The sequence below is a fragment of the Rhineura floridana genome, chromosome 2, assembly GCF_030035675.1.
Source record: "Rhineura floridana isolate rRhiFlo1 chromosome 2, rRhiFlo1.hap2, whole genome shotgun sequence".
Taxonomy (NCBI): domain Eukaryota; kingdom Metazoa; phylum Chordata; class Lepidosauria; order Squamata; family Rhineuridae; genus Rhineura; species Rhineura floridana.
In genome coordinates, this window is record NC_084481.1 from 231,390,044 (window position 1) to 231,417,785 (window position 27,742).

At 46.1% G+C, this 27,742-nt stretch overlaps 2 protein-coding genes across 6 annotated transcripts in view; one reads left to right on the forward strand and one right to left on the reverse strand.

Annotated features, from left to right (window-relative positions):
- Positions 1-27,742, forward strand: part of GMFB (glia maturation factor beta) — a 510,168-nt gene that overhangs the window by 248,478 nt on the left and 233,948 nt on the right. The gene's annotated exons all lie outside the window — the stretch shown is intronic.
- The window catches only part of SAMD4A (sterile alpha motif domain containing 4A), a 188,955-nt gene continuing 162,994 nt past the window's right edge, over positions 1,782-27,742 (reverse strand). For 3 of the 5 annotated variants that reach the window (XM_061612518.1, XM_061612516.1, XM_061612519.1), the window contains 8 exons: positions 21,995-22,289; positions 18,984-19,069; positions 15,361-15,479; positions 13,630-13,831; positions 8,657-8,783; positions 7,020-7,103; positions 5,670-5,969; positions 1,782-3,202 (listed from right to left, as the gene is read on the reverse strand). In XM_061612518.1, the coding sequence (XP_061468502.1) occupies positions 5,710-5,969; positions 7,020-7,103; positions 8,657-8,783; positions 13,630-13,831; positions 15,361-15,479; positions 18,984-19,069; positions 21,995-22,289 (1,173 nt within the window). In that variant the 3' untranslated portion in view covers positions 1,782-3,202; positions 5,670-5,709. The remainder of the gene's footprint in view (positions 3,203-5,669; positions 5,970-7,019; positions 7,104-8,656; positions 8,784-13,629; positions 13,832-15,360; positions 15,480-18,983; positions 19,070-21,994; positions 22,290-27,742) is intronic. The other 2 variants (XM_061612520.1, XM_061612517.1) reach the window with 1 other exon arrangement.

The following is a 27,742-nucleotide window of genomic DNA, read 5'->3' on the forward strand; positions in this document are numbered from 1 at the left end:
GACCTCACCTGCAATAGCATGAGGAGAGCCAGGCTCGCTGGCTTCTTTCCTCTCTTGGCCTCACGCACGACCCTCGTTTGCCAGGCCCAGAGAAAGGCGGCAGTGTCTGCCTTCCAGCACAAACATGCCGCAGAACAGATGCCCTGTTTAGACAGGGGGCTGCTGCCTCGCGCTGCCCTGTTTATCCTTCCCTCCTGCGTGGCATGCTCTACGCTCCTGAGATGACACCACCACTTCCTCCTCCTCCGGCTCCACGACCTCACAGAGCAGGGAAAAGAAAAAATGGAATCTCTGCCTCACCCGGGCTCTTACTGACTTGAATGGCCAGCACTCCAAGCCAAAACACGTTTGCGAGCAAGGCAGCCGCCCCCCCAAATTTCAAAGGGTCTTCCAAGTTAAGGGTATCTAGGGTCCCAGTCCCAAGCAGGCTTCCTTGGAAGTAAGGGCTTCCTTCCAAAGGTACCCTGAGGTTAGGTGGGAAGAATCTGTGACATAGTTACTGTCTACATCAGCTTTTGCCAAGCTGGTGCCCTCCACCTGTTTGGGACTACAACTCTCATGCCAGCTGCGGCTGATGGGACTGCTGTTGTCGTTCAAAACATCTGGAGGGCACCTGGTTGGCAAAGGCTGCTCCACTCCAACCACAGTACCTTCCCTGCTACCGGTGGAGGCTGGTCCATGAGGGTTACTGGGCAGTGCCCCGCTGACTTCAGTTGCCCTTCAGCCAAGCCCACACTTGCCCGTCTTCTTTCTTTACAACCAGTCCAGCACGCAGCCCTGCCTGTCCGATCCTCAGCCTCAGTGCTGCCACTGCGCAACTCAGCAGGAAGATGGAGGGAGACAAAATCAGATTTAGTTGCCTCTGTCTCCACCTCCCGTTGGCCTCTCTGCCTTTTGCCCTCCCCATCCCGATGGGCACCAGACCAAATGAGATGGTTGCAAAGCATGGAATTAGGCGACGCGATTTCCCCATCAAATAATGCATTTTTAAAAATATGTTATTTTCACTAATGAATCCCTTTTTATGGATGCTTTTACTCCAGTATGTGGATTTTTGTACAAAATTCAGAGAAGTGAAAATCTGGAAGGATGTCTGTGTTCCAGTCCTCGTTTCGGAAAGTGCTAATTAGGTAGGTGCTCCTTTCAAATGTGAAGTGAATTTCTCCCCTGTCCCTATATGGGGTTCTTCCTTTGAGGAGAGCTCCGACGTACTGATCTAATGCATCCAATCCCATACCCAAAGGGCACCTCTGGTGCGCAACCCTTCCTGAACATCCTTTGGCTCCCACAAGGAGAAGATGGAGGATTGTAAGGTCAGCTGAGGGGACTCACAGCCAAAGGGACCCTTTCTCCACACTGTGTGGCCAACACTTCCGGGTCCCAATTGAACACATCCACTTGGGTGACGACCAACGCCAAGCAACTAGGGCTTGTGCCATAGATATGTGGGGGTACAAATGGATTCGCCGCTATCTCTACCATGCTGCTGTCACCCAATCAGCTGCTTTCAATCCGACACTGGAAATTTCATCCCGCGTAACACTCTAGTATTAGCACAATGCGCAAAGTGTACTGGGGAAAACCTAGTGCCAGGCGGCACTTGGGGCAAAGGGGTTGGATCTTGGCTACTCAACCCTCTCAGTTTTGCATTACAGTACCAAGCCAAGAGCAAGGAAAGCCCCTAGAGAAACAACTTTAAGACATCCACTTGCTCTGAGGATGTGAGATCACAAATCCATATGCAACATCTTTTATGTTCCCTCTATCTCTCTTTTTTACACACACACACACACACACACACACACACACACACACACACACACACACACACGAGAGAAACATAACCTTCTCTGCAACTCCTTCAGACATACAGTAGCTCTGTCTAATTCTGCGACATTTCTCATTCATTTCTTTGACCTCCTGTTCCGGCCCAGCTCAAAAAGCCAAGAAAAAGTCACACACGTGCCTGAGGAGCCCTCTAGAAGCGACAGAAGCAATAGCTTGGCAGTTATTTTCAAAGATAAACCTGCTGTAATAAGGTGCACACGCACACGCACACAGTTACCATTTATGAGTTCCTTCATGACAGGGAGAGGCAGCAACAAACATTTCTGAGACGACCACAGGGCCTTGACCTGCTCCCGTCTCGCACTTGCTGTGCCTGCCGTTCATCTGCTCTGCCAGGTGTTGGTGCCCCTGTCCTGGCTGTCACACGCCTCCCAAGATAGTTCATGTGCAGTTACCACTGTTAAGGAAACACAGCAGCCGGGACTGGGATAGTGGCAAGGACACAAAGCAGCAAGTCTCTTGGCTACATGTGATGGCCCCTGGTGGCAGGTCAGGGGGTCCAGCTCGCCCACCCCCACCGTTTCATTGAGTTAACATGGCAGGAGGAGGAAGGTGGAGTGCTCTGCACATCTGACATGCTTTTTTCTACCTGCCTTCATTGTAAACACTGCACAAAATCCCAAAGCCACTCTTTTGACCATCACTGAAGGGAAATTGGTTGGCCTTTTTAATTTCCTTTCCATCTCCTCAACTCCACCCTCCGCACAAATAACTGCCGCGCAAATTGTGGTTTGAATGCCAGTGAAATACAGCTCATGTTTACAGATGGCTAATGTGATACTCTCTTCGTCTTCCTCATGCTTCAGTGATGTACTTTAAGAAGTCTCTTGCTTCATACAAGAGGAGTTGCATCGGCCACCCTCTCCCCAACCCGCTCCACTTCCTAGTGGAGACTTCATGCATATTATTTTGCTACCAAAATGCCTGCCTGTAGATGCTCTTAGATACTACTGGGATGCCTGCCCCTTTGATGAAGCCCTCCGATTTCTTACGCTCCCCACCAAACATTTCCTCTGTTCATTTGTGCATAATAAACCTGACAAATCCCAGTTCGGTTTCTGATGATGCGTAACAGCAAGATAAGTGGCCCTTTCACAAAATGTAAAAAGAGATGGAGGAGAAGGGGAGGGAGGGAGAGAGAGAGGGAGAGGGAGAGGGAGAGAGAGAGAGAGACAGAGAGAGAGAGAGAGAGAGAGAGAAGCAACAAAAAGGTTGCAAATTAACTCCAGGGAGCCTTAACACATCCAGGGGCTTGTTGCCGAATTTCACAGCAGCCACATTTGCTCAGGGCCAGTGCTCTCCCTCCCTGCAGACGCGTCTATCTTCTAGATCGTTGAGGTTCTGTCAACGCCATCTGAAAGGATTTGTTCACAATTAGAAGCTGTGCGCCATAACCACAACGGCAGGCTGGCTGTTAACATAAAGGCTTACCTGCGCAGGAGCAATTTTTGTCCCAGGGAGGTGGATGCAACCCATGACTCTCCTCCACTTCCCCTCCCTCCTCATAAGCCAAGCAACATGGATCACATTACAGTCCATGTGTGGATGCACCCTTAATGACAAGGCAGACTTTAAACCTCTTGAGGTCTGCTCTTCTCCTTCACCTCCTCGTGACATATCAGAGAGAAACAGAATCAGAGTAGGGTTGCCAGGTTCCTGGCTTGAGACTGATCCTGTATCTTTAGGAGAAGAGAAAGTCAGCCAAGTGCAGGTGTTCTTGCAACACTGTAATGGGAAAAACCACAAGGTGGAATTCTCCCTTCATCCTGCACAACTTTTAAAGATACAGAAGACCTCTTGGAGGCCGGGCCTGGCAACCACGAGGTCTTCTGTATAAGTTGTGCAGGCAGAAGGGAGAATTCCACCGTGTGGTTTTTCCCATTACAGTGTTGCAAGAACACCTGCACTTGGCTGACTTTCTCTTCTCCTAAAGATACAGGATCAGTCTCAGGCCCTGAGCCTGGCAACCCTAGGCAGAACCTAACCATCATGGCTACTAGCCATGGATTGCCTCATTTGCCTAATCATCTTTTAAAGCCATCAGCGCCTTCTGTAGCACCAAACTACATAGCTTAGCTACGTTCTGTGTGAAGAAATACTTCCTTTTGCCTATCTCCTTTCTCCATGCCGTGCATCATTTTACACACATCTATCCTGTCCCCTCTGACTCGCCTTTTCTCTAAACCAAGAAGCCCACAATGTGGCGACCTCTCCTCACAGGGGAGCCACTCCACCCTCCTGTTCATTTTGGTTGCCGTTTTCCAAACCTTTTCCAGCTCTACAATATCCCTCTTTGAGGGGAGACAAACAGGGGGAGGGCAAAAGAGGGGTGGTTGTGGAGAGATGCTCCCTCCCCAAAAAGCCACAGAATGCTCTCCATTTAGCCCATGGGTGAGAAGCAGGAAATGCCTCTAGGGGCTGCTGGTATTGCTGCAGCTTCTAAGTTACACAGGCACACATGGCGGAGAGAGAGAGACACACACAGAAGGCTTTGTTAGGCACACAGGCAACTCAGCCTCTCACTGTCTCTGGCCCTTATTTATTTTTATTTACTTATTATTTTATTTATACCCCGCCCTTCCTTCCAGCAGGAGCCCAGGGCGGCAAACAGAAACCTTCCCAAGCTGGCCATTACAGCTCTCCCTGTTAAACACTGTTATGTCCAATCGCCCTGGGAATTGCCTGGCACTGAAGCCTCAATCTGTCCACCTGGGGACCTTTCAGACTTAAAAAGAGAAAGAAAGAATTTGAGAGGGCAAACAAGCACCCCGTACACCTGAACTTAAACCCAACAACCCGTTCCCCTGCTCCTTCTCTTTAAAATGGTATTTATAGTGCAACTCGATTGGGAAACCATGGGCTAGTATTACTGAATGAAAACAACTGACAGGGAACAGGATCCTGTCGTGGAATGTCTCGGCCACAATCTTTTAAAGCAGCTGCACCAAGTAGGATTCCCCCCCCCCAAGAATGCAGCTGATGTCATCTTAGAAGGGCTTATGCCCCGCTGAGGCTGATTTGCCAGGTAGGGCATTCCGGGACTGAGGTAGCATGGCTTCAGTTTTCCGTGCTCTGATGACTTCCTGTCTGGACTATCATAATGTGCTGTATGTGGGGCTGCCCTTGGAGACAGTCAGAGGCTGCAGCTAGTGCAGAATGCGGCTGCTAGGCCAGGGACTGCAGCAGCCCGATGGGGCCATGCGCCTCCGGTGCTGAAAGCGCTGCACTGGCTGCACAAGCAGGAAAATCTCTGGGCATTAATTTGGTCTGTAATTAATTTGGGCTTAACTTGGTGGTGTAATGCAAACAGGAGACTTGTGCCTGCCCCTTCCTCTCTATCCCCTCAGCTAAAATTCTGATTTCAGCCTGTTTTTAATTGTGATTCTAGCGACTGCTGCTTTTAATGAGTGTTTTATTCTGTAGTTAAATGCTGCGTTTAATTGTTTATGGTGGGAGTGGGGGACCTCAGGCTCCGGGATCAAATGTGGCCCGCAGGCCTTTCATTCTGGCCCTCAGGAATCTCCCTAGGCTGCACCCCTCACTGGCCTTGCTCTGGCCCTCTTTGGGTTTTTTTGGAACACACCCTACTGTATAAAGGAAAGAGTCACACCCATTACTCCACCCATGTTTGCTCCTGGCCATGCCCACCACTGGCATGCAGCCCCCAGAAGGTTGTCCATGAGGGAATGCGGCCCTGGCCTGAAAAAGGCTCCCTACGCCTGGCCTGAAAAACTGATGTTTTGAGCTGTACTTTAATCTGACTGGGGGGGGGGGAAGGATTCCTCAAACTTTTGCTTTTCTTTTTTGAAAAAGGAACTTACTTCCTTCCTCCTAGAAATTTCCCATAGGGGGACGTGGCCTTTAAAAAGGGACGTTTTGCAGCCCATCACAGGGGTAGCCAGTTGTGGTGGCCGGCTGGCTGCAGGCATGCTTGGAGGAAGCAGATGATCTTGGATCCATTCCAGGCTGGCTTCCGGCCCAGTTCTGGCACAGAAACAGCCTCGGTGGCCCTGATGGATGACCTTTATCGGGAGAGGGGCACGGGCAATGTAACTCTGTTGGTTCTCCTTGACCTCTCGGCGGCTTTTGACACCAGTGACCATGGTGTCCTTCTGGAGCGACTGAAGGAGATGAGAGATGGAAGTGCTGTAGGAACTTGTTCTAGTGTAAATTCAACATGTCCAAAAAGAAACTCATTCCAGTTCATGTTTGCCCCTGTATAAAACTAGCTAGTTCGGTTCACGTGAGTTCACAATTCAATTCAAGTTTATCCAAGTGATTCTCAGCAATTTTTTCCCAGCATTCAGAATGTTACAAGCTGCTGTGCTGAAATATAACATATACTTAATAAATTAAGAAAAGTCAACACACACATACAGCTGCATGTGAATGCTTTAATTTATTCTCCCCAACAATTATAATCGTTACGCTTAACGGCCCAAAGACTCTAAATAGTTAAAAAAACTGCAAGAGAATGAACTTGAAGATGAACTAAAAATTGTTCAAAGGTCTACATATTCATGTTCAATTTATCTTTCAGGTGTAGTTCAGATAATTTTGAACTAATTCAGTGAACTTTGTTAAACAGAACCAGTTTATTCCAAGCACTGATTTTATTTATTGGCTAGTGGGAATTGAGGTTCTGTGCCAAGGCTGTTCTGCACATTTTGAACAAGGGGGATGAATGCTGAACTGCGCCACTTCAGGCTGTAACTGGGGATGGGGATTGCTTGTTTTAGTTTTTGGAACACTCCTCTATGTGAAAAGCTCCCTGCATGTAGTAAACTCAGTCATCAGGGAAAAGGGTGTGTGCTAGTTTACTGCATGCAGGGAGGAACACAGAAAGCTGCCTATTACCGAGTCAGACCATTGGTTCACTTGGCTCAGTAATGTCTAAGCAGCTGTCAGGTAAGGAGTCTTTTCCAGTTGTACCTGGAGATGCCAGGGATTGATTCTGGGACCTTCTGGAGGCAAAGCAGAGACTCTAGCACTGAGCTACAGCCTTTCTCCAAAGGGGTGTGTTTCTGTGTGCGCGCGTGTGTGTTCCCTTGTCCCCCAACTCAGATCCCCTAGCTGCAGTCTGATGTGGAGAGTCCTGAATTCTACCCCCTCAGTTTGCATCATGTGTAATTGGCTGCCCAGATGGAAATGGGGGGGAAAGTAGTACTTACCCCCCAGGGCATGTTCTGTCATACTGAGGCACAAGGATTCCAGCCTGTTATTGATGTCAGGTTCTGTCACCGGTACTTGGAACTCTGAAAAAGCAACGGGAAGCGCGTTTCAAGGCAAACATGAAGCATTTCTAGTGCAGCTGATTGCATTTCCCGTAACTTGAAGCAACTTCAGGCTACAACGTACTCTTCCTGGAGAAAAAGATTTTGATTTTTCCATTTTAGGCTGGCTGACTGTTCTCTCAGCATGCTTCCAGACATTACTGAGCGTTCGTTCTGATTTGTTTGCAGGGAAATTAGACACTATTGTGCCAAAGCAAGTGTTATCCCATGCTTTCCAATGCACTTTCCCCATCAGAAAAAGTTCAGCATTGAGAGAAGCAGATTTGTTGCACAAGACACGGAACAATGGGCTCAAGTTGCAGGAAGCCAGATTTCGGCTGAACATCAGGAAAAACTTCCTAATTGTTAGAGGTATATGACAATGGGACCAATGACCTAGGGAGGTGGTGGGCTCTCCAACACTGGAGGCATTCAAGAGGCAGCTGGACAGCCGCCTGTCGGGTATGCTTTAAGTTGGATTCCAGGGGTTGGTCTTGATGGCCTTATAGGCCCCTTCCAACTCTATGATTCTATGCCCCTCCCAATCCGCTTTAGTTGCTGAATTTGCCGGCATGTGATCAAAGCCCACCTGAAAATAGTGACAGTCTGAAAGCGCCATTATTTGTTCTTTTTGGACTGCAGACAGCTGATTTTTAAGCAAGATGAAGGTGCTATGAACCACCACCTCAGGAAGAGGTCAATGAGGTTTTGGCACTCCTTTAAAAACAAAACAAAACCCCTTCAAAATCTGTTTGGCCAAAGATGAGGGTGGGGGCAGAAATAACAAGTGTGCACACCTTGGGCAATGATTTTTAATTTCATTTGTTATCAGTCGCTTGGAGACCTTCGAGTAACAAGCGGCTAATAATTCTAATAATAAACAAAGAAATACATGTTTATATCCCTCTTTCCCTCCCCAAGGGAAGCCCAAAGAAGGTAACAGCAAATTAACACAAATTATCATAATAATTAATATAGCAAAACAGAAAAAATATCGTTATTTAAAAACAAGTCAAAGCCACATATCCTATATTTCTTGTTTTGACATGAATCGGTTAAATCTTCAAGAATTAGTTCAGCAGCAAGGGCTCTCCTTCTGGCCTTGATGTCCCCAGAGGATGAATGGATTAAATTAATACACTCGCACTTTCAATGCTCTGAAGAAAAGGATTGAATGTCCCGCCCCCCTGCCCCACTCCACTGAGTCTTAAGTCTCAGTGGTCTAAATGCAGGGCAAAAGCTTGCTACTTAGGTAAATACACACACTGGCACACACAGCTCAGACCACTAAGTTACTCTCCATGTGCATAACATGACTTGCATGCAGAAGGTCCCAGGTTCAATCCCCGACATCTCCCGGTAGGGCTGGAGAGCTGCTGCCAGTCAGTGTAGACAGTACTGAGCTGAATGGACCAATGGTCTGACTTGGTATAATGCAGCTTCCTCTGTTCTGCTTGCCAAACATCCATCGTCTGCTTAGGGAGACGAGAGAGAGGGTGATGACTGATAAAAGGAAGAAAATGCCTTTGGCCTACCTGGCTGCTGAAACATAAGCATGGTCTGTGGAGAGGTGTGGACTGGCAACGAGCGCGTCCTCTGCACTGAGCTGTGAGTCCGGCTGGGCATGCTGTTGCTCCCTCCAGGGTTTGCAAACCAAAGGTTCTACAAGGCAGAAGGCAGAGTGCGCGTCATGAAGGCAAAGCAAGCCACAAATGCAGACAGGGAGGGAGGCGAAGGTAAAAGTAGGGAGGGGAGAAGCTGTTTGGCTCAGTTTCTCTCAGCGTTTCATTTTTCCAGTCTCAGCTTCAGTTCTCCACATTTCCAAACCAGATTGCAGATTTAAATAAATAAATATATATAAAAAAACTGAAGTCCTCATGAAAATTTATCAGCGTTTTGGTGCAAATTTCTCCTACCACAGACATTTTTGTATGCAATTTTGCCTAATATACACATTTTTGCAAAGCAATTTACCCTTTATAAATGTGTTTGTGTATTTTATTTTCACTCACACATTCATTTTGTACTCATTACTCGGCTGGGGAAATGCAGTGCAAAATTTGGAGAAGGGTGCATTTTGAAGAATGGCTATGTTTTTCAGAAAGCGTGAATTAGGAAAGTTCACATTTATTATAAATATAATTTATATTCCTTCCGGCTCTGTGTGTTGCAGAACCTATCATGCTAGAGATCAGGAAGGCATCAGGAAATTACATGATACGGCACACCGGGTCACACTGGAAATGTATCAGTGTGGCGTATGCAGTGAGGAGCAGCCATTCTAAGTCAGGGGTTCTCACATTTTGTTACTTGGCAAGAGCATCTCCAAGGCTCTTCGTTATAATGGGAGTATGCCCACAGTAGTTCAGGCAGTGAAGATTTCAAGACTGGATTCCTGCAGTGCACTCCATGTGGGGTTTTCCCTTGTGCTTGACCCGGAATCTGCAGTTAATGCAGAATGATGCAGCCAGATTGCTGACAGGGGTGAGACCCTCTCAGCATATAACACCTCTGCTCAGAGATCTGCACAGGTTGCCAATTTGGTACCGGGCCTTCAAGGTGTTCCTAATTCTTAAGAGCTTGGGACCAGTTTACTTGGGAGACTGCATTGCCCCATATATGCCGACTCAAGCACTTCGCTCAGTGGAACAGGCCCTGTTACAAGTGCCACATAATGTTGTTCTGCACTTGTAAGCACCTTGTAGGTGTGGCACCTATTCTTTGGAACCCCCTGCTTACTGACATCAGGCAGGGGCCTTCACTATATTCTTTTAGCTGTCTCCTGGAAGCTTTCTTGTTTAGGTAAGCCTTTCCAGACGCACAGATTCTGATCTGTTTTAATCTTTTTAGTAGCTGTTTTATTTGTTTTAAATGAGTTTTTAATTACTTGTTCTTAACTGTTTAATAATTTTCATGTTTTTTTGTAAACTGCTTAGAGGTCTATACATTCAAGCGGTATATAAATTTTGTTAAATAAATAAACAATCGACTCTGGGGAGGGGCCGTAACTCTATAGTGAGCACCTGCTTTGCATGGAGAAGGTCCCAGATTCAATCTCTGGCATCTCCAGGCAGGGCTGGGAAAGATCTGTTTGAAACTATGGAGAGCCACTGCCAGTCAGTGTAGACAATACTGAGCTAGATGGGCCTAGTTCCTATGGTGCTTTCGATAAACTGGTGTAGAAATGGATTCTGTGGAAAAGGAGTGCGCCTTAGGTGATGCTTGTTTGTTTATTAATGAAAGGATTTATATATCGCCTTTTCATAAACTATCAGGGCAATGTACAGCAATGAAACAGTACAGATATGTAATCAGGCCTGGTGCCTGCAGGAAGCATCCACAGGCAGTGGGCTGCCCTAATGTTTTTTGCAGTTGTTGTTATGTGCCTCCAAGTTGACTACGACTTATGGCAACCCGATGAATCAGTGACCTCCAAGAGCATCTGTCGTGAACCACCCTGTTCAGATCCTGTAAGTTCAGGTCTGTGGCTTCCTTGATGGAATCAATCCATCTCTTGTTTGGCCTTCCTCTTTTTCTCCTCCCTTCTGTTTTTCCCAGCATTATTGTCTTTTCTAGTGAATCATGTCTTCTCATGATGTGTCCAAAGTATGATAACCTCAGTTTCCTCATTTTAGCTTCTAATTTAGCTTTTGCAGTTACTGTTCGTCTAATCAGCACTGAGTAGCTGCCATTGTAATTACCCACAATGCCTCGCTCTTGGGCAACTACAATGGCAGCCACCTGGAGGTCGCCAGAGAAGTACCGCTAGTGGTGCTACCATCATTGGGGAAGGGCAGTGGCTCAGTGTTAGAGCGCCTGCTTTGTGTGCAGGAGATCCCAGTTTCAGTCTCTGGCAGCATCTCCAGGTAGGGGTGGGATTGTCCCATCTGAAACCTTGATTTGTTTGCAGGGAGATTAGCCAACATTAGCTATTAAATGAGCACTCAGTCTCATTTGTTTGCAGGGCGGTGAGATGCTGCTGCGTCAAATCAAGTGTTATTTCCACACTTTCCAGTGCCATTTTGCCATCGCTTTCCTTATTGCAAAAACTCTGATCTTTTTGGGAAGTGGGTTGGTTGTGCAAGACCTCCCAATCAGCTGTAACTGCAGAACCTGAATCTGCATTTCAATATGTTATTGAATCCCATCCGAAAACAGCAACCGCTTGGAAGTGTCCTGTGTTTTAACTTTCTAAACACGGCACTTTAAAAAAAAAAAAAATGCATGTGCCTGAAAACACCACTCCCCACCCCAAGTCCTTTCTCTCCTATCCTCAAAGCATTCCCTCCCTCGCCAGAGCTTGGAAAAGTTACTTTTTTGAACTACAACTCCCATCAGTCCCAGCCAGCATGGCCACTGGATTGGGCTGATGGGACTTGTAGTTCAAAAAAGTAACTTTTCCAAGCTCTGCTCCCTCCCTTCTCCTTGCCCCCTATACAGGCCTTCTTTACAGCATAGAAGAGAGTGAAAACAGGAAATGCCTGCAGACCATTCTGGCTGCCTCAATCCTTTTCTCCTTTTTATTTTTGAAATAAAAAAAAATAAGACGGACTCAATTTAGCCTGACAAAGGAAACTGGAAATAGGATGACTTAAGGAATGTATACATTGGGCTTTGAGAACTGTTCATGGGCTTGGATTCTCTCTCTGGGACATGGATGTCACAACTGCATTTGTGTGTGCGTGTGTTTGCTTGTGTGGGTGTGCATGAGAGTGGGGGAGGACACCTTCCCCATTCCAATCCCAAATTTCAGTCAAAATGACATCTTTTCAATAGCCTCTTTCTCCCACAGGCCCACCAAAATGATTTATACGAATTGCTGGTTCAGACCCAGATCCAGCCTCTATACTTTGGAACTCCCTGCCTATTGACAGGAGGCAGGCGCCTCTGCTCTACCCTTTTCACTGCCTGCTTAAAACATTTCTGTTTAGGCAAGTCTATCCAGACACACAGATGCTGATGTGTTAATCTCATTTTGTTGTTACGTGCCTTCAAGTCGATTATGACTTATGGCGACCCTATGAATCAGTGACCTCCAACAGCATCTGTCATGAGCCACCCTGTTCAGATGTTGTAAGTTCAGGTCTGTGGCTTCCTTGATGGACTCAATCCATCTCTTGTTTGGCCTTCTTTTTCTACTCCCTTCTTTTCCCCCCAGCATTATTGTCTTTTCTAGTGAATCATGTCTTCTCATGATGTGTCCAAAGTATGATAACCTCAGTTTCATCATTTTAGCTTCTAGCGATAGTTCTGGTTTAATTTGTTCTAACACCCAATTCTTTGTCTTTTTCGCAGTCCATGGTATCTGCAAAGCTCTTCTCCAACACCACATTTCAAATGAGTTGATTTTTCTCTTACCCGCTTTTTTCCCTGTCCAACTTTCACACCCATACATAGAGATCGGGAATACCATGGTCTGAATGATCCTGACTTTAGTGTTCAGTGATACGTCTTTGCATTTGAGGACCTTGTCTAGTTCTCTCATAGCTGCCCTCCCCAGTCCTAGCCTTCTTCTGATTTCTTGACTATTTTCTCCATTTTGGTGGAGCTAAATTTTGTTTTAGCTTGCTGTTAATATTAATTTATCTTTTAAATGTTTTTAATTCTTTGTTTACCTGTATTTAATTGATAATTTTAATATTTGTGGTAAACCACTTGAGGTTTTATTATAATCAAGCGATAAATAAATATTGTTGCATATTAAAAAAGTCCATCTAGTTTTCAATACCAGCCAGCCAGATGCTTCTGGGACGCCCACATAAAGAACTTGAAATTGAGGGCTATCCCCTGCTATTTGCCCCCAGCACTCATGAGTTATTGATTTTGGACATGGAGGTTCTTTTTAGCCTCATCTGAAGTAGTGGCCATCATTCACATTTTATCCGCACAAAACCAACCTGTGAGGTAGGTTAGGCTAAAACAAGAGTGTCTGGCCTAAGGTCGTCCAGTGAGCTTCATGGCTGAGAGGGGATCTGAACCCTGGTCTTCCAGGTCCTAGTCTGACACTCTAACCACTACACCACACTGCCTCATCCTGTTTTCCTTAGGGATTCTTGCCTGATGGCAGCTCCCATCTCCCTTTTCTTTTCCTACTTAATTAACTCCACCTCGAGAGCCAGTGTGGTGTAGTGGTTAGTGTGTTGGACTATGACCTGGGAGACCAGGGTTCAAATCCCCTCTCAGCCATGAAGCTCACTGGGCAACTGGGCCAGTCACTGCCTCTCAGCCTCAGAGGGAGGCAATGGTAAACCCCCTCTGACTACTGCTTACCATGAAAACCCTATTCATACGGTCACCATAAGTCGGGATCGACTTGAAGGCAGTCCATTTCCATTTTAGCTCCACCTCATTATACGCTGAGGCAGCCCTTCCATTCCATACCAGCGTGATAATCATTCCTTGCAGGTTGCCCCCCTCTGGCTTGGCCCCATTTGTCTTGCCTCACTTGGCAACTGGCCCTCCTTCTTTTTCGCTTCAAGGAGGTGCCTGCAAACGGGCGGATACGCACCTGTCTTCCTTGTTTCAAGATGGTGGGATTCGCAGCTGCACTGCGCTGGGCGGCTCCCAGAAGGCCACTGGAGCCCAAGAGGCCGAGCCGCGTGGTGGGGAGATTTCGGGAAGGGATCTGGAACTGGCGTGGGTTCCGGCGGCCCATCCCTGCACCTACAGATCCAGCTGTCGGTAAGGAGTTCGACTGGCCAAAGCCTCGCCTGGAAAAACAAAACAAATCCACTGACCTCCATTCCATCAAGGAGCCCACTACAAACTCAAAAGCTACCCCTCGTTTGGAAATATATTGCATTTTTATTTGGAGCCAGAGATTTAGCTGGTTAGTACCGCTGTTCAAAATCAAAGATAATACCAATGGTCCTTAATTCAAAGTATTAATTACAGCAATATTTATGTTTTACTACTTTATGTCAACACTTTTAAAATAAATGATTAATTTATTGCATACGAATTCTAATAATTAGTTTCTGGATTTGCAAGCATTTGCATTAACATAAATTATGGCCGTAGCTCAGTGGCAGAGCATCTGATCTGCATGCAGAAGGCCCCAGGTTCAATTCCTGACATCTCTAGGTAGGGCTGGAAATGTTCATTTCCTGAAATTGGTGTAGACATTGCCAAGTCAGTGTGTACACATTACCAGGCTAGATGGCTCAATGGTCTAACTCAGTATAAGGCAGGCTCCTGTGCTCCTAAATAATGCAAATATTTCTTTAAAAACCTGGAAATTAAGCCTTCCTCTGCAATCAACACTTTATTTTATTTATTTATTAGATTTATATCCCAAAAGGAGCTCAGGGCGTCAAACAAAAACACTAAAAGCATGTTAAAACATCTTAAAAACAAAAGACTTCAAAACATATTAAAACAAAATATCTTTAAAAACATCTTTAAGTAGCAACTTTAAAAACATCTTTAAACAACAACTTTAAAAACATCTTAGAAAGCAATTGCAGCACAGACACAGACTGGGAGAAGGTCTCTACTTAAAAGGCTTGTTGAAAGAGGAAGGTCTTCAGTAGGTGCTAAAAAGACAACTGAGATGGTGCCTGTCTAATATTTAAGGGGAGGGAACGCTTCACACGAGATGTTTGATTCGGGTTGTAGGAAGCCTTCCGGAGGAGCATCTCTCTCTATACCAGTTTGCCCTTGTCAAAGGGGGCTTTTCCCGAACTCCATTGTGTAGGGAAATCCACCATGTGAAGATGATGCAGGAGAGAGCCTTCTCTGCAGTGGCACCTGCAGAACATCTTCTGCTTCAGAGGTGTGACTAATGCAGATCCTGTTATTGTTTAGGTGCCAAGTTAAAGACACATTTGTTTGCCTGAGTCCTTTCAAGAGGTTTCACCTGGATTGTTCAACCTGCTCTGAGTGTCAGTTGTTTTTAGCCACCTTAATTTGCCAGTGCTGTGTCTTAGTTTTTTATTGCCAGTGTATGGTTATTTTATTTGGCAAACTTTGCCCTCATCTCTAAAATAGGAGCTTCTGGATCTGAGCTGTTTCCCCTTTGGGCAAGTCCTTTGGTGCTTCAGACTGAAAACTTTCCTGGCCAGTGATTCTCCTTCTGCTCCAGACACTTCAGTCTCACTCTTGTCTTCTCGACCCGCTCAAGGCCTGGGCCTCCTGTCTTCCACCCCACTGAGCCACGCACGGTCTGGCATCATGGTGCCAGCCTAGCCACAGCCCCCCTCCCAGGCCCCAAATTTGAGAGGCAAAGGCCCAAACCTACGTTCTTTGCTGTCGATACCCCGAGAGGTCGAGGATGGATTTCCGAGGGAAAGCCCTGAAGAGTTTTTGCACCTGCTGTTTCCATGACAACAACCTTTTCTTCTGGGTCTCTGTAAATGCCTGCGCAAAAGAAGGGGAGGGGGAGAGAGGAGGAGGCAACATAATAATAATAATAAATGAATAAAAGGGGGAAAGCCCCCACTGTAACCAAGCAGCAAGTTCTGAATGTAAAGTCTGAAATCTATTTTCCTAGGAGGGTTGACCCAACTGATTACCCTTTGGGGAAGACAAATTGAACTTCAGACACTTTCCTACGTGTGGGTCATTAAAGAAGACCCCACAAACCAAGGGATTGAACTGCATGGATATTGCAGCCCTGGGGACACCCTCTTTTGGGGTGAGGCATGAGTGTGTGTGCACATGTGTAAATAGCCTCCTCTGATCTCTTGACACCAAGGACTGCTCCTTCTACGTGCAACCAACCAGACTCCCGTCCTGCTTAGCTTCTCCCGCACAGCAGACCGTATTTCATGGCAAGTGACAAAATTCTTTAGGTTCCCATAGGATCAAAAATTCAGAAACTTTACATGACAGTCATGTTGGTTACGAATATTGGCTGAGACCCCACAGAGCCGTTGCAGGCAACCTTATGTGCACCTCAGGAGATTTCTCCCTTTCCTCTAGGGCTGAGACTTTGAAGAGATGGGGAAAGATGGTCCAAAGGTCTGATCCTGCCATGCCCTCTATTTCATAAATAGCTTGCCATACAGGACAGGGGACTGGGGTGGTTATGGGTGTGATCTATGAGCTGAGAAACTGCCAACTCAAATCCCACCTTGGCTATAAATGTAGCCTCTCAAGCAAGCTGCTATTCTAGCAGCCTCGACCCTGGGGGCTGGGGATGCTTGAGCATCAATTGTTTTAACTAACAGGATGCTTAACATGGCCTTTGGCTGAAACAATAAAGCCTCTACTGGCTGCAGAAGGGGGCCTGTTCTTTGTTTTCTTGAGGGAAAAAAATACCTGTGATGCTTTGCACTGAACAGATCTCATTTTTTCGACCCAGAGCAGTGTGCTGTCTACTAAGCTCTGATACCTGCATGCTGAAGGCCCCAAGTTCAATCCCTGGAATCTCCATGAAGGGTTGCGCATGTCCTCTGTCTGAAAACCTGGACAGCTGCTGCCAGTCAGTGCTGTAGACAATCCTGAACAAGCTGGAGCAAGGGCTGGGCTTAGGAGCAAGCAGTAAGGACCACCCACCCACCATCGGCCCATGGGGACGCAAGGCGGTCTCTGGAGAGAACTGCACCGTGCACCCAAAATGAGGCTGCCCCCTAAAACAGCATTCCCACGTTGAATTGTCCTCCATCTTCCTTGTTTCAGGATGGTGGGATTGGCAGCCCTCAGCAGCCCTCAACAGCCCTCTTCAGGCATTCAAAAGGTCATGCGTGAGACTGACAGGGAAAGGGGGTGCGCACTTAACATGCAAAGGTCTGATGAGGTGCTCCGGCCATGTTCCTGTGAAGGTGGCTGGCATCCTACCTGCCATCAGGAACCCCATGCAACCCATACAAGACAGGAGGGGAACCTCAGGCCGAATGTGGTCGTCCAGTCCTCTCTATCTGGCCCTTCAGGCCTTCTCCTCAGGCCACTCCCCCAACTGGCTCTGTTCCGCATAAGGACAAAGGAAGCTGCTTTGCACTGAGTCAGACCACTGATCTATCCAGCTCTATACTGTCTACCAGTGGTGTAGTGGCAAATTCAGAAGTGCAGGGTCCCTTCATGGTAGTCACAGCCACACACACCCTTTTTTTGCTGCTGGGTTGAGAATTAGATCCTTGTTCATGCCTTCTCCCACAACAACAGACATCCCAAGGAGCTTGAAGGGGGGGGAGTGTTAGCTGCTGAGAAGAGTCTTCTCAGTGGCTGACTCACCTCCTTTCCCTCCAATTGGCTCCAATCAGCAGGAAAGGACAAGGAGATATGTTAGTTCTCAGTGGCTAATACACTCCCCTTTCACCCTGATTGGCTCGTAGGAAGATGGAGACATAGAGATCTGGCTGGCACCCTGCTCCTGCAAAAAGTAAGGGTTCCAAGATCTCTCGAGACCCTGGAGGACTACATCCCTGTTGTCGACACTGACTGGCATTGGCTCTCCAGGGTTTCTGGAAGGGGACATTTGTAACCCTACCTGGAGATGGCAGGGATTCAACCCAAGACCTTCTGCATGCAAAGCAGATGCTCTGCCACTGAACTATGGCCCTTCCACACCTTCCTTTTGTGCTGCTCCGGTTTCTAAGGCGGCACTGTTTTAACATTTGCGATTATTTTGTTTAACTTGCATTTTTTTAATTATATGCCACTTTGAGGGCATTTGAGGTGGAAAAGCCACCTATAAATGAGGACAGTGTTCAACAAACAAACAAAAATCACTAAGTCCTGAACAAGGTTTTGGGGATCTTCTCAAAGCAAGTGGAGAGACGCAGAAGGGCTTTGTCTGACACCAAAAGTCTCAAAGCAGCCAATTGGTTGTGGGGGGAGAAGAAAAGTTGCATGGGAGAGAGGTGTGAGGTTGGGGGCCGAGGTCTTTGTGTGCGTATGTGGTGGGTGACTAAGGACAACAATGTTCTATGAGGCACCTGCTAGCACTGTCTCATAACTCCTCCACACCCCTCCCAAAAATATGAACAAACCTAGCTGGGAGCAGGTGGCTTGAGTGCAGAGCATTTGCAACCAAACAAGGGCTTGGATGTGCCAAAATGCTGGGGTTGCCACCACTGGGGGCTACTTGGTTGGCACTGACCCATGACAGGGCCTTTTCAGTGGTGGCTCCGAGTGAGGTGTATCTGTCTCCAACATTAATGACTTTTAGGAGGAATGTGAAAACATTCCTGTTTACCTAGGTGTTTGATAGCGGAAGAAGACTGTTCCTGGCGACCCGGATATCACTGTATGGAAGAATGTAACTGTTTTCAGAATGTTTTTAGAATGCATGTTTGCTGTTGTTAACTTGGGCTTCTTTGGGATGAAGCGATACAAATCTCATAAATATAAATAAATAAATATTATTGCAAACCGATACAGCTCATTAGCTGTGGTGTTTCCCCTACCGGTCTCAGCTTATAGTATATTTTTGAAGCTGTTTGAAATAATTTTTAAAAACCGTTTTGAATAACTTAAAAAAAATAATTTATACACTTGTTCACATAATTCATCCTAGATAGCCTAGTATAGCCTTCACCACCCTGGTGCCCTCCAGCTGTTTCTGGACTACAACTCCTATCGGCTGCATTTGGAAGGCACCAGATTGGCAAAGGCTGGCCTAGGTGCTATTTCTCCCCTGAATCCCCCCATGCCACACTTGTGCAAGAAACTCTTATCTTGGCACACCAGGAAAATCCAGAGGGTGTTCTTTAAGCCATGAGGAAAGAACACTAATTATGCAAAGACCCCCCCCCAGAAATGACTGGGGCTGACTCTCCAACCCTGGAGGCCTTCAAGAGGCAGCTGGACAGCCACCTGTCGGGGATGCTTTAATTTGGATTCCTGTATTGAGCAGGGGGTTGGACCCGATGGCCTCATCGACCCCTTCCAACTCTATGATTCAATGATTCTATGACTCACCTCATGAATTAGGCATTTGTCAATGAGCTGTAGATAGGAGCTTATGTTCTCCTCATCTGGTCTGGAGACAAGGAGCTGGGTACACACTGCAAATAACAACAGTAATTTTAAAAGTGGGGGCAGGAAGAGAGTCAGACAGGAACTTTTATTCACTTGGGTGGAAAACTGCACCTGTTTCAAACTTTTTCATGTTAAGAAAGGATTCAAACTGTCCCTTTTGCAGGGACCTCAGCAGAGCTGCCACCAACAGAACAGCAATCCACAAAGAATGTGCACGCACGCACACACGCACTAGATTCCATTAATGCCTTTCTCTCTTTAGCTCCTTATTTTGCTCCCTGTTACTATGGTGTCAATCTGGAATTACTTCATTTAAGTCTATTTATAAAAAGGAAGCAGCTGGGTCGACAGCCTTCTGCTCCAATATGGAAAAGCTACTCGAAGGGCCTTTGAGTGGACAGGTCAGATGCAGTCTCAGGGAGTAAAGTCTGTGGCTTGCCACAAGGGGGCAGAGATGGGCACATGGTGATGCAGAGCACTGGGCCTTATAGCCCAGCGTGATCTTTGGCAGGTGGCCGCTTCCTAGGGTCTTAGGTAGAGAAGGATCTTTCGTGTTTCCCAAAAGCTGCTCTAGATAATTTGTTGAGCATTCTTCCTGATCTGCTTGCACACAGCTTATGTGGAGGTTAGAAGAGATTTCACTGAACATTAGTAGTTCTGATTTGTTTCTGGGGAGGTTATACGACAATGAGCATTAAGCCTGATTTGAGTATTTCCTGCATTGAGCAAGGGGCTGGACTTGATGGCCTTATAGGCCCCCTCCAACTCTACTATTCTATGATTTGCCTGCAAGGTGTGTATACGTCTTCCCATTAATCATCTGTTCATCCTACACTTTTCAATGCATTTCCCTGTCACTTTCAAAACTGCAAAAAGTTCCATTTTTTAAAAAAATGTGGATTTATAGTACTAGGGCGAAATAGCACTTTAATCTGCTTAATTGTGTAAATCTAAATTTCTCGGCATGTGCTTGAATCCCTTCTGCAAAAATACAGTCTGGAGGTTTCCTAACATTCTTTCTCTGGGACTGAGCCCAGAGCCTTTGCTCTGCCACTGAGCAACAGCTGGTATAGCACAGTGGGGAGGACAGCCTGGCTGGGAGTCCAGAGTCGGTGAGTTCAAATCCCCGCTCGTGTCTCCTGGGTGTTAAGGGCCAGCTAAAGATCACCCCACAATGAGTGGCTCAGGGGTTACGTGCCCTGCCACCTGTGCAGCCATGGGCCAGCTGCAGAATCCCAAGGAGCCCAGTTGCCCCCCAGCTGGCAGTTGTGGACAAGGCAGGGGCTGGCTTGTGCAGCTGTGGCAAGCTGAGCCAGCTGGGGAGGACTAGCCTCAGCGGGAGGCAATGGGAAACCCGCTCTGAATACCGCTTGCCATGAACACCCTATTCATAGGGTCGCCATAAGTCAGAATCGAAGGCAGTCCATTTCCATTTCCTGCCACTGAGCTGTGAACCTTCCTCCCCCAAAAGGTTCTGCTTCTTGTCTCCGGGGCAGCCTCCTCCAATTTGGTGCCCTCCAGATGTTTTGAAATACAGTTCTCATCAGCCCCAGCCAGTGCAGCCAATGGTGAAGGGATGGTTGTTATATAGCCCTTCCCTTTTACCAGCTGCCTCAGGCCCTGAGATTGGCAGAGGGGGCCCTTCTCATGTTCCCGTCACCAGGGATTGCTCACTGTATGGTGATATGGAACAGGGCCTTCTCCAAAGTGGCACCCCAACTATAGAATCCTCTGCCCCTAAAGGTGCGGTTAGCCGCTACGTTGATAGGCTTCCAGAACCAAGTCTAAACACATTTGTTCAACCAGGCTTTTGGTGGTGCTGATTATACTCTCCAAGGTTTTGGAATCTAGAGACTATTACGTCTGCTGCTGCATTTTCATCTGTTTTGCTGCTAGATTTTGTCCTAATGTTTTAAATGGTTCTTTTATCTGTATTTTATTGATCTGCTTGTAAACCACCTTGGGATGGAGGGTGGTTTAGGAACAGAAGAAAATAAATAAATACATAAATAATGGGGCTCCAAAACATGTGGACGGCACCAGGTTGGGAAAGGCTGATCTACGGCTTGTGAAGACCTTATGAAGCTTCTTCATCTGAGTCAGAAGACGGGTCCATCTAGCCCAGCGGTTCCGAAATGTGGTCTGTGGACCACCAGAGGTCTGTGAGCTTTATTCTGGTAGTCTGTGGCGTGTTTCTTTGTGGTTGAAGACAGGAGACGGCACATCCATTGCATTCAGTATTCATACTGATTTTTAATTGTATTTTAATTGTTTCTTTTATTGCCTGTATTGCATCACAATTTGAATTCTATGGATTCCACTGCCATGGAGCCACCAGCCGCCATTGACAGATATAACTGAGGAGGAAATGCAGGTCTAAAAAGACGCGTAGATACAGGTAAACGTAAATGTAAAAATCATACACAAGACAGTTTAAAAAGAGCCCACATTTCAGGTTGGAGTGGTTCTTGGGTCTGAAGACTAATTCTATTTGATTCTCATCACGCAGTTCTCTGAACAAATGCAGCCAACTTACCACTCTTTGCCCAGGTGAGGCTGTCTGACAAGTAGCACTAATGACAACCGCAGAGAGTGAGGCATTTCACAACATCAGACAATGCTGAAGAGCAGCAAGAAAGGAACATTATGGTTTATTTGTACACTGCTTTGGGGCCCAAAGGCCCCTAAAGTGGCAAACGGAATATTAATACAAAAGAACAGCACCGCAACACACAATAAATGCGACAAATCTATCAAAGCAACATTGCAAAATCACCAAAGCACACTGGGTATTCATTTGTGAGCTGCATTCATGCCCTCATGAGTCGCAGGCTCCCCAACATCCCACCTCTTACTTGGAAGCCAGGTGAATTCACATCCACCACCTCGTACGGCTGCTCTAATCTCTCACCTAGGAGCAAGCCCATCCACAGTAATGGATCCTTCCTTACCTTTGCCCATCACCTTAGTAAACTGTCCTGGGATGTCGCCTTCTGGCAAAGGGCCCCCTCCGGATTCTCCCTCGCAGCCCGGCAAGCGGTGATGTGGCATTCCCCCGGAGGCGGAGTCCTTGCAGTCGGACCCTTGGCTGTCTGAGCCAATCAGAGAAGACGTGCGATGGGGCTCGGAATCCCGTCCGTGATCATCCACCGTCAAGTTCCGAGAAGAGTAAGCTTTGATTGGGGTGAGGATCATTTGGTGAAGCTCCTGCAGCGGCACACGCAGATTGCCCCCTTCTAGGATGTCCTGTGGTCAAGCAAGAAAACAGCCCCCTGACTGTCAATATCTGGTTATCTACCCCACATCCTTGGAGCAGCATTCGCCCTGTCCTGAAATATAGTTTGGGGCCAACCACACATCTCAAAAAAAAGAAGAGGCAGTAAATTACTGATAGCCCCAACCTGGATGGCTTCAGAAGATGATTAGAAAAATGTTGCTAGTGGTCCCCCATGTCTTAAATGCACCACTTGCATTCACCAGGAGCTGCACATTCAGTATTGTGGGCCCACTTCCGTGGAAGTGTCTCCCAGCCGAGATTAGACAGGCACTTGGTGAAGACTTTTCAAAATGTTAGCAGGTATTTTAAGTAAACTTTTAAACTGATTTTATCTTCTGTATCTTTTTAAAAAAACTTACTGAACATCACTTAGAAACTATGGTGTTAAAAGGCATATAAATTGTTGAAAAACAACAACAAATAAAATAAATTCATGGAAGTTTAGGCTATCCATGGGTACTAGCCACGATGGCTATGTTCTCCCCGCATTGCTCTTCAGGCAGGCTTTTGGAGTAGGTTAGGTTTTATTATTATTGTTGAGATTTTTAATGTTTTAATGTATTTGTATGTTTTTATTTTGTATGTCGCCCAGAGTGGCTGGACAGGCAGCCAGATGGGCGACTAATAAAATAAATAAATTGTTGGAGCCAGTATTCGTCTGAATACCAGTTGCTGGGAGGAAAGCAAGAGGGGAGAGTGCAGCCTTCCCAGAAAAGGCATCTGGTTGGCCACTGTGAGAACAGGATGCTGGATGGATGAGCCTTTAGTCTGCTCCAGCAGCCAGGCTCTTTTTATATATGCGTTCTTCAAGAGATGGATTGATTCCGTAAAGGAAGCCACAGACCTGAACTTACAAGATCTGAACAGGGCGGTTCATGACGGATGCTCTTGGAGGTCACTGATTCATTGTTGTTGTAATGTGCCTTCAAGTGGACTATGACTTATGGCGGCCCTTTGAATCAGCGACCTCCAAGAGTATCTGTCGTGAACCATCCTGTTCAGATCTTGTAAGTTCAGGTCTGTGGCTTCCTTGATGGAATCGATCCATCTTGTTTGGCCTTCCTCTTTTTCTACTCCCTTCTGTTTTTCCCAGCATTATTGTCTTTTCTAATGAATCATGTCTTCTCATGATGTGTCCAAAGTATGATAACCTCAGTTTTATCACTTTAGCTTCTAGCGATAGTTCTGGTTTAATTTGTTCTAACACCTAGTGCATGGTATGCACAAAGCTCTCCTCCAACACCACATTTCAAATGAGTTGATTTTTCTCTTATCCGCTTTTTTCACTGTCCAACTTTCACAGCCATACATAGAGATCGGAAACACCATGGTCTGAATGATCCTGTCTTTGGTGTTCAGTGATACATCTTTGCATTTGGGGATCTTTTCTAGTTCTCTCATAGATGCCCTCCCCAGTCCTAGCCTTCTTCTGATTTTTTGACTATTGTCTCCATTTTGGTTAATGACTGTGCCGAGGTATTGATAATCCTTGACAAGTTCAATGTCCTCATTGTCAACTGATTCATACGGTTGCCATAAGTCATAATCGACTTGAAGGCACATAACAACAACAACAAAGATGACATTGGACTACACCTTCCATCATCTCCAGTCTCTGGGTCAGGGATGATGGGAGCCATAGTCCAACAATGTCTGGGGACCCACTGTCAGACAACACTGTACTGTACTAGATAAGGCAAAGCAAAGGGAAAAAATGGCATTTGAAGAATATTCAGCATTTAAAGGGCCAGCGGGGTAGAATGTTTGCTTTGCTTTGTGAGAGATCTAGGTTTAAAACCCTGCTCATCCATGAAGGTTTCTGAGTGTCCTGGGATAATTCAGCCTGACCTACAGTAAACGAATGCCAGGGTAAGTGGAAAAAATGGTTAAATACTTTGTACGCTGACGGGTGACACAGAAATGACTGCTGAATATCATCTGTTTTGTTAGGGAACTGGGATGGGGGCTTCAAGCAATGACGTCTCCTCATCTTTGTAGAACTGTAGCTGCACCAGAGGAAGGCATACCACTGAAGCTAGTTTAAGAATGTAAGAACTGCTCCGTAGACTCAGGCCAACTGCCCATCTAGCCCAACATCCTCTTTTCTACTGTGGCCAACATCTGGGAGCTTGTGAGCAGGGAAGGGAGGTGACAGCTGTTGCCTGTGACTTTTATTTATTTATTATTTATTTATCAAATTTGTATCCTGCCCTTCCTCCTAGAAGGAGCCCAGGGAGGCATCTAAATTGGTGGGAGACTTGAAGCCCCTTGGCTAAATCTACCCAGACAAAGGCTGCCAGTTGGCCCATTTATTTGTTTATTGGAAAGGTTAACAATCCCCTTAAGGAGAGATCTCTCCAAAGGGTATGCATAGCACATGTATTATCTGTTAATTCATATTAACTTATTTATTATTTTGAAGAAAGTATACCCCACTCTTCAGCCCCCCCCCCCCAAAAAAAGACTCCCAGAGCAGCTTAAAGTTCAATAACAAACAAGACAGTTCCTATCCTTGGGCTTAGAATCTAACAAGACACAACACAAAAGGAAATTGGATCTGGAGGGAGAAGGAAAGTCAGCTCCTAACTTCAAACCCGCTCCGCAGCTGCCAACCTCTTCTTCAGGCAGTCCCAATTAGTGCAGCATTGTTGTCTGTTTCTTGTCATCAGAACTGAGCACTTCTGCCACTACATAATTCCATTCATTTCTCTTGCTGCCTTTTATGGATTCAGGAGATGAACATGTAGGGAGAGAGCCCCAAAGCCACAGTGTTTCATTATAAATTAGCCAGCCAATCTGGCTGCCCATCAGGATTTACAACACTCCTATGCTCTGTGTTTACAAACGCCTTCTGGCAACCATCAAGAGTAGAGAAGGAAGGAAGGAAGGAAGGGGAAAAAAAGTCAGCGATATTATGATACAAGGAAACTTGGTATTCAAAGAAACCACCTCAACGTTTCTTTTTACCATCGTCATCTCTCAGCCCAGAGGACTAGGAATGTTTCCTGGCAAGACACAGGCTTGGTTTGCATGTCACGCTAAATCAAACCATGGCTTAGCGGGAATGTGCGGGCTCCCAGAGATGAGATTATGGCTGTTGTGCGCCTCCCTTGGGCCTTCTGTTTCTGTGGTACACTGAGCTGAGCATGGGACCCATGGTTTGGCTCTCTCAGACAAACCATGAGCCATAAGCCATAGGACAAACTTTGGCTACAGCTCCTCATTAGTCGGGAGAGAGCTAAACCACGAGTTCTGCTTCGGATGACATACTAGCCCAAACCATAGTTTAGGTGAGCGCAGCACAGCAGTAGATGGATCAGGGAGGAGCAAAGCAGACATAATCTCCTTTCCTGGAGCTTGCATACTTGTGTGTTCACACTAAGCCATGGTTTGGCTTAGCGTGATGTGTGAATCAGGCCATGACAGAAATATAAAAGCGTGTGACTATCATTCCACTTTCCCAATCAAGATATCCCTAAAGCTGTAAGCATGCTCTGACTTAACAAGAAAAAAGAAGAAAATGGGGAAAGACTGTAGAAGTACAGCAATTGCCTTGCGTACAGAAGGTCCCGGGTTCAACCCCCGGCACCTCCAGGTAGGACTGGGTGAGGGAGAAACATGCCTGAAACCCTGCATTGCTGATGCTCGTCAGTGACAACCAGTGTTTCTCAATCGGGGGAGACTGATGGAGAATTCTTTTATTTAAACAATAAATAAAAATATATTCTTTTATAAAGCTATAAAGGTTTATATTATTTTAATTAGTTTAGTAGCCAGCCAGAACCCTTTGCTTCTTGGAGCTATCTTCCCTGACTGTGTTGGTTTGAATGGAACAGCTAGAATTCTACAAGATAAGATAACAGTGAACAGTCACTGAACATCTCTGTACTCTCCAAAACATAGGAAGGACTGTGTTAACTAAAATGCTTAGCTCATTAGCTGGAGTACTCAGCTCATGGCGAAAATGTACTGGGATGTGAAGTTTTAAACATTGCCAAATTGACTAGAACATAATGTAGACTATGCAATGTCTATTGCAATGCCTATACAATACTGTAATGCCAGTGTAACACTGATGTGTAAACTCCCTGATTCGTTAACGCTAATTTCTTTGCCCTGAAGTGTATAAAAACTCCAGGCAAGCAGTGCCATGTTGCAGTTCTCTACTCACTCAGAGGGAGACTGACCAAGCGTACATTTGTCATCCAATAAAGGCCAACCTTTTTGCTGCAGGCCTGTGTCTTCAGTTCTCTCAAGGACGCCCAGTCCAACGAACTACAAAATTCCCTGTCAGCATGACTCACTCAGGTGTGCATGGCGATCTCGGGGGGGGGGGCATGAGTGTTTCCAAAATTATGTACAATATAATTTAAAAATTAACAATATTAAAATATAAGAGTATGAAATGTCATGTTTGGAAAGCAAGACGATCTCATGCAGCTTATAGTAGGATTTGCATCACAGGGTTGCAGCGGTTCAGCATTTTTAGGGGGCATGAGTTAAAAAAACTTGAGAAAAACCGATATAGACAGCACAGAGCTAGATGGATCAATGGTCTGATTCAATATAAGCTAGGGCAGCTGTTGGCTCCGTGTCAGTGGGGCAGTGCAATCCGCTCCGGATTTTAGTCCAAACTTTCAAGGGGCTGCCCAAGGTGCTTTCAGCTACCAGCTGCCACTGAATATAAGGTAGCTTCCTATGGTCCTATATAAATCCAATAGGCAAGGGGGACAACGTGGAAACTCACACAATCTGCAGACTTTTTGTGTGGACAATGCCCCACACTCCACCATTCACCCTCCTCACAAGCAGAACCCATGGAGAAATATGCAATTCATTTACGACTGGTATGCAACATTACATTCACACACAGCTGAGCACGAGTCTGACAATACTGGCTACTACTGCCTTTACACAAAGGCCAATCTGTTGTCAAGTCTTCTTCGCTAACCACCTCCAAGCAGTTGGAATGCTTGAGAACATTCCGTGTCACCCAGTGGCTGAACCAATCGTGAAGGAAGGCTCATCTCAACACAACCCACAACTCCTTCAGCCAGTAGCTATAGAGGCTTCAAAGGCTGCAGCGTTTTGTAGTTGTCGATTTTATCTGGTTTCTGGGTGAAAGAGAAAACTGCTCTTTTTTTTGCAAATCCATACATTATCTGATTTAATTTCATGCCAGGTTTGTTTCCCAACAACCTTGGTATGTACCCTGAAAGACTTTCTAAAACTGGCTTTGTCCATGCACAGATATATAAAAACCACGTGTTAGGGGTTTAGGATGTCCCCCCTGCACTTTATAACATTCTTACTATTTGGGCAGATCCTAGTCATGTCGCTTCCAGACAACCTGTTTCTTGAGCTTTCATCCTGATTTATTTGCAAGGGAGGTCAAACGACATTGGCTATTTACTGAACATTC